The following is a 7,385-nucleotide window of genomic DNA, read 5'->3' on the forward strand; positions in this document are numbered from 1 at the left end:
ATTACTCAACTGCCATTTCCTTGTGTATAGGGCAGGCCCTTAGAGACATCTCATTAACTTAATTCAAGGTCAAAGGTACTGAGAAATAAAGGGTAGTTATAAGATGAACACTAAGGGTCTGATATTGCTTTCTTTACCCCAAAACTTGTTACGTTGATCCAAAGGAATTTATGTTATGCAAGAAATGTTATCCCCACCTACAATTTTATGGTTAACTGATAGATAGCAGAATGAATCCCTCCATAGCCATCACTCCATGCTCTTCATTGTCGAGATATTCCCACATTTTTGGCACAAATGATTTAGTGAGAACTTCTGTTGCATTTGGTACAAAGAATGTTTATCCTTATTTTGGACTATTAAAATACAAATTATATATTCTATATTTAACAAGAAGCGCTCATGTGGAAAAGCATTTTCATCTGCTTCATATTTTTTAGTAAAAAGCAATTATTTGAAAAATGCATTTAAATTAAGTATCAACAGATTTATAGTAAAGAACATAAGTAGTTCAAACATTAGGTGACTATCTGAATATTCACAACATTTATGCCAAATTTAATATGATGCGGTTCGTGCTTCTATGACATTTCTATTATGTTTCTAAAAAGTGCATGCTGAATTTTATAGAAAATAAAAATCTAAACATTGATTTGAAATCTGAGGAAATAATTTGTTCAATTTTTATTTTCAAAAGAGACGAAAAGTCCTATATTGCCTCTAAACCTCATCAGGGTTTTATGACTAATCACAGTGCTGCATGCATTGAAAGGCATTTTCTAACTTGTGTTGTATTTCATTGTTTGCTGTCATTGGTTTTACACTAGAATAAGGTAAGTACTTTCCCTGAATCAGTATTTAATGTGTGTTTCTGTTAGCTACAGCTCTTTCACAAAATTTTGTCAATGGTGGGTTGGAGAAAAATCATTTATATGCTGAGATGTGCCACATAGCTCATAAGGGCCCTGATCCTGCAGCGCATCCTCAGTGAGCATTGGGGGAAGTTAAACTTAGCAGAAACTGTTCAGCAGACTGTGACATACTGCAGTGGGACATTCACCAAGGCTGTGGGGGGGAAGGACTTCTCCTTCTTCTGCTTCTGATAGGGTACAGTGAGACCTGCCAATGGATAGCACCCAGAGCACTGTATGGGCAGCCAAGGGGCAATTCCCACTTTTTTCTGTAATAAATGACCACAGAGATGTAGCCACAGCCAGGCAGTGTATGTCAGTCAATCTGCATGGTGGCACAGCCACACCTGCCCCTTAGACACCAAACCAGTGTCCCCAGGTAGTTCTTTCATTTCATGGAACCCAGCTGCTTTGTGCTGTTGCAGTTAATAGATAACACTAACCAGTACATTACTGAGCTCTGGGTTCAAGTTGACTCCACCAAAGCCAAAGAATATTTGTCATTGATAGGAGCCCTCAGAACTTCAGTCAGAGCACTTGACTTTTTTCATTACAGTACCTGCCTAACAAAGCATTTGTAATTCAGCACCAAAATTTACTCCAAGCATAGTCTTGAGGGACATACCTTTGCTGTGTTCTAAGGCTTTTTTCATGTTTAATTTTGTTATTCAAATATTTTTGTTTCCATTTTGTTCCTGTTTTGTGCCCTGTCAATTAAAAACACAGAAATAATGAATGACATTAGTATATACTGGGGTTATGTGCTGTGTATTTTTCATTCCATTTGGCTATGTTCCATTTTTATAAACTTTAAATTGCAGCCTTGTAGTTCAAATTGTGCTTTAGGAAACATGCAATAAACATAATGCTCTGCTAAAGACTAAAGATCCAGAGAGACTCCTTCTCATAAATTGCTTTATTGTAGGTATTTTTTGAACATGCCCTAGATAGTTTTAACTTTGCTCTTCTGTTACAGTCTGCATATTGCTTTCATCCAACTAGCACAACTCCAGATACTTCATTGGAAAGTTTCTTAGAATTTCCTACATAAATTCAAGCAGTGTTATCTTCTGTTTACTTTTAAATAGTGCACTCAAAACTGTCAAACATTGTACAATAGTCACTCCTGTTAATTGTTCTTTTGCTCTGTGCTCCATCAGTAATACACAGATAACTACTTTGGATCTGAACTTTTCTGGTTGACTGATGGTTCAATAAATGCACAGAAAAGACAGAAGGCTCAGCAGGTGCTGACCAGTCCATTACACACTCGCAAAACAGTCTTCAAATTGCCACTGATTTTGAAACAAAAGTTCCCACCACACCATCATGGAAGGGGGTCTATTCCTAATATAGCTTGATGCTGCCCAGCACATTTTGGGTGTTTTGAACAAGAAAACAACAGCAAAAGTACGGTAAAGCCTTTAATCAGTCAGTAAAAATAAAAATTAAAATTACTACTAATAGTATTGAAAGCATTTTTGCACCCACCAAATGCAAGGAATGTGCAAGTACTCTTGGAGACTATATTATGTAACTCTTCTTGTGATTCTATAAAGCACTATTGATCTCCCTTATACAGTGCTTGCCTCCTACCAATATATAAAATTAATTCCAAAAAATAAAATATAGACCTACTCTGATTTTGTGGTGCAATATGATAAAATACTATAATGCATAGGGTCTACATATTTACCCATGGAAAGAGTGAAAATCATAGTATTTCTATAGCAGGCATCAAGTTTTTCTGTGGCATCCAGCCAGCAGTTGGAAAGTCTGTCTCATGTCAGTGAGGACAAGTCTGAACTACATTACTGCAAGGAAAAAAAAAAAGCATTTAGTTCCCGAGAATTTAGATTTCTCTTATTTTTCACACACTGCACTGCTATGGTGTTCAGTGTAAGACATAAATATATGCTTCTTTCTAACACCTTGATCATCTTCCAATTGAACAAAATTAGATACATAAAATAAATAAATCTCTTCTGCATTACTAGGTAAGCATTTCTTTGTTCCTTTTTTCAGTTCTTTCTTTTCCTTTTCTTTTTTTGTTTGTTCATTGTTTTAAACATCTTTACCATCCCTTTAAGACCAGATACAAAATGGTTGGTCACTTGAAGTGAAATAGAGGCCAGGTGCACACAGCAGTGTCCAAAATGAGTCCTGAACATCTCTGCTGAGCTGTTGCTGAACATAAGCAGACCAAAGGCAGGATGGAGATGGGACAAAGGCTCCTGGGCCAAGAACTGCAGCTCAGCATGTGCCCCATCCATGTGTCCAAGTCTTGCCCAAGCTGAGGTTCTCACAGCCAAGCTCACTTTTAAATCTGACCAGGTCCAGAAATGGCAATTTTTTCAGCCAAACACTTTGGCAGACTCTGTTTGATCCCATGTACCCAGAGCAAAGCTGCTCAGAGTTGGGCTTGTGCTTTCTCTCAGGCCCATCTGCTGTATTTTGGCTGCAGAGCAGCCTTCTCCCAGCAGATAGGTGCTCTATCCTCACCTCATGGCTAGGATGCTCTCCTGAGAGGTGGGATGTGGCCCTGAAGGCCCTGTGTCTCTGAGGAACCACACACTTCCCAAGAAATGGGAATTAATGGGAAGGCAAAATTAAGAACTTCTTCAAGCTTCAATGGCAGCCACTGTCAGGAGCAGGTTTGGGGTCATAATTTCCCTCCTGCCTTCATCAGTGAGACACCTGGCATTGCAGCAAGGGTGACATTCCAACCTGATGACTTAAGGACCAGAATGAAGACTGATGTGCAGTGCTGCTTTGCACTTGAGCTACCAAATGGCATTAAAGTTACATACACTCGCCACTATCAATCTCTCACACATCAGCACAGACCTTTCCTTTTCACTTGAATAAGTCAACATTAACCCCTCTCTCAATTGCCAGATGCTCTAGAGATCTACCTTACTGGGACAGTGCCAAAAGCTGTGCCAAGTGTACATCTGTTTTCTCTCATTGTCACCAGGAGCCCGGTCTTTTTTTCATCCTTGTTTGTACATTCCAGTGGCAAAAAAAACCCCAAAAATTAAAAATTGCAAAGCCTTGGAAAACTAGTCAGGAAGTGACTTGGATTTGCTTAGAGGTTTATAGTCTAGATTTTGACTTGACAACTTTTGACCAGTTTAGTCAATTGTGTTCAAGATTAGCTGTAGAAAAGGGTATAATTTTGTTAGACAAACTGTTTTAGATTAAATTATCATACTACAACAAAACCTATTTTTGCTTGTGGAGAATCATAGTTATTTTGCAAAGCAGACAATTACTCCTTTTTCCTAAGGGCCACATTCACTAAAAACAAGCTTATGCACTAGAGAGGAAAGTATGACTTACTACATTATGAGTGTTCACTTCTTACTCACAGACAAAACTCACAAGTGAAAACATTCCTTGAATGCACAAATGGGAGATCTGTTGACTGCAGGTCTTCACAGATCTGCCCTCTCGTGGTTCCTTCTTCCCCCAGTGGGAGAAGTAGAAATCTGCATTAGGTGGGATGGGCCTTGTCCTCCACATAGGTCTTCCAAACAAGGGTGCCTTCTTAAATTTGGCTGCAAATGAGCTCTCTTGCTTGGTCTCCTCCCAGACATGATGATGCTTATTTCCCAGATCTTCCTTTCCTTTTGGAAGAGAGTGCACAGGGGCGGGAAACATAAATCTGAATAAAAGTGTTGTACTTCACTTCCTGTAAAGTAAAAGTAGAAGATAACTAAGTGGAGTAAAGCTTTTCTTCTCAAGATAAAGTAGTTAATGATCAAAGAAGGATAACTGGAGTACAAAACCCCCATAGAGAAACACTATGAAGTGTGCATACAGTTTTAGTGAATCTGGCCCTAGGCAGCACCAGTTTTCATCAGCTGAAAGCTCTTAACCTTTCCCTAAGGTAATGAATTGTAAATGAAAGCCAAGTGGGACAGATTCTCAATTGCCTTGTACGTCGAAGTTAAACAAAGGGTATGCTTCACACCAGTTTGCACAGACTTAAAAAGTCATGCAAGGACAAAGAAGAATCACTCCCACTAGCTCACTGCTCCAAAAGCATTTACACTATGTATATAAGAAACTGACACTCTCTCCTTCTTCCACCCTTTGATTTCAACAGCACTCGCAAACAAAATTACATGATGAATTTTTCACGGCAACATGGGCTCAGGCATTTCTACAACAGAAGACGAAGGTCACTTAGACGATATCCATGAAGAAACGAGAAATTTATTTTTTCTTCCTCCCAACATGTGATGTGTTGCTTTCCATTCTCTGAGTCTAGCACTGCATCTGGTATCAGGACTTTTCTGCAACTGGCTTGATGAATAACTGAAAGCCTTTCTCAAGACAGAGTATACACCACTTTTTCGCACTGTGAACTAATGAGAAGTGACTTATTTTCTCATAGGTAAATGTTTTAATGTTGATGTGTCTGTGAAAATTGTGATCTGTTGTAATATCAGTTACAGTGGCAGTATTGGAAGTAAGCAACTAATTCTGTTTAACAGGAAAAAAAGTTTAAGCACAAAGACTTTTCAGATTTTATGTTTATAAAAATCTACGTACTAAGTACAGAATTTAACATTCTTTGTCACATAGGTATTTAAGTGCACTGTATTTCAGCTCTGTGTCATTTTATAAGATTAAGTTATCATTGTTTGTCCTCTTTGTATTCTCTTCTACAACATGACACATTGGCACTGTATTTACTTGTTTTGTTGTTGTAATATTTTTGCTGCTGATTTTTGGGCTATTTACCTTCTTAAAAAATGTATTAAAAAAAGATCATCAAAGTACCTAATCCAGAATATAATTGCAAAAGTAGTTGTAAAGGCGTTGATATCCTTCAGTCTTATTCTTTGATATGTCTGTTGGTTAGCATTGTTTTGTGGATAAAAAAAGAATGCTTGACATTAAACTTTTTTCTACTAAGGATTTGTGAATTAAGCCCCAAACAGAAATTCCCAATTCCCTGTCTAAATGTAGTCAGTTCTCTGAAACTGATTTACTTACAGTAACTGCCATTTGGTGTCTGTAGTAATGAAGTGATTTGTAAACAGTGAACGTTTCATTGTGTTCTCTTTGGTGTTTGTTTCTATTGCGGGTCATGTTTGTATCTTCTAACAAAGTTGTATCTACACCAGCAACGTTATAATGCCCCTATAGCCCTAAACTGTCTATTATCATAAATAAAATGCTTCACTTTATGGTGAACCAAGCTGAAGATCCATGCTTCAATAAAGATAATGTCAACAAAGAATTCTGATGTTAGACTTTTCAAGCCATGTGGGCTTTACATGAAATCATAAATGAAATTCTTCTACTAAATACCTAGATTCTAAAGCAAACATCAAGGTTATTTTTTAATATTTAGCACATCACACTTAACAGCACTTTGCAAATAACACAAACGAAGAGATCTCTGCAGTCCCACCTATGGGCATAACATGGTCCTTGGAACAGGACCTGGTGCAATGAATGAAACAGGACCATGGACCAATATGCACTCTTGCTTTATCTGCAAACCAGAAAGTGTAAACCACTGTTTCCAAGCTCTGGCAACACGAGTGTGGCACATAAGGAACCTGGTTCCAAACAGACAAAGCTGGTAATTCTTAGAATCATAGAACCATTTAAGGTTGCAAAAGACCTTTAACATCAAGTCCAACCATTAACCCAGCACTGCCAAGTTCACCACTAAACCATGTCCCTAAGCACCACATCTATACATCCTTAAAATACCTTTAGATGGGGAATGGTGACTCAGCCAGTTCTCTGGGCATCCTGTGCCATGCCTGACAACCCTTTCAGTGAAGAAATTTTTCATTACATCCAATCTTAACCTCACCTGGTGCAAGCTGAGGCCATTTCCTCTTGTTCTATACTTTGCTACTTGGGAGAAGAGACTGATGCCTGCCTCACCACAGCTTTCTTTCAAGTAGTTGTAGAGAGCAATAAGGTCCTCCTTGAGCTTCCTTTTCTTCAGGCTAAACAATCCCAGTTACTGGAGCTTCTCCTCATCAGAGAGAAGTATCACATATACCTGCTGTGCTCTTACATCATGCACATCTGCTTCTAGCACTATATCTGTCTGAAACAAAATGGTGTTTGCTACAGATCCATGTTCAGCTGAACATGTGTTTAATTTTTAGCAGGTTTTTGATCACAGGTACCTGAGCAGTGCAGAAAAAAAATGAGATCATTCAGTGACCAACTAGTCAACACCTTGGCTTGGTCAAAATTATGTGACAGACCTTTGGATGATCTGGAAACTTGCTGCAACAGTCCAGCCTCCTGCAAACTCACTGTACTGTTCTGGAGAACCAGTGTACTTTGTGCACTTCCAATCCCTGAAACAAGATAAAAGTTCTATTCAGAAAAATAGCAGGAAGACAAAACATGAGGGTATTAAAGAATATAACAACTTAATGTTTGGGCAAGCGATTTTAAAATATTGTAATAAGAGTTTTGCCCATTGAA

At 38.3% G+C, this 7,385-nt stretch overlaps 1 protein-coding gene across 1 annotated transcript in view; it reads left to right on the plus strand.

The window, feature by feature from the left end:
• Window positions 1–5,126, plus strand: part of RELN (reelin) — a gene marked incomplete at its 5' end in the record, with an annotated part of 273,918 nt that extends 268,792 nt beyond the window's left edge. Inside the window, one exon of the mRNA XM_082280292.1 lies at window positions 5,023–5,126. Coding sequence (XP_082136418.1) covers window positions 5,023–5,119 — 97 coding nt within the window. The 3' untranslated portion in view covers window positions 5,120–5,126. The remainder of the gene's footprint in view (window positions 1–5,022) is intronic.
• Window positions 5,127–7,385: the final 2,259 nt, after the last annotated feature.

Source organism: Coloeus monedula (assembly GCF_965178545.1).
Source record: "Coloeus monedula genome assembly, chromosome: 4".
Lineage (NCBI taxonomy): Eukaryota > Metazoa > Chordata > Aves > Passeriformes > Corvidae > Coloeus > Coloeus monedula.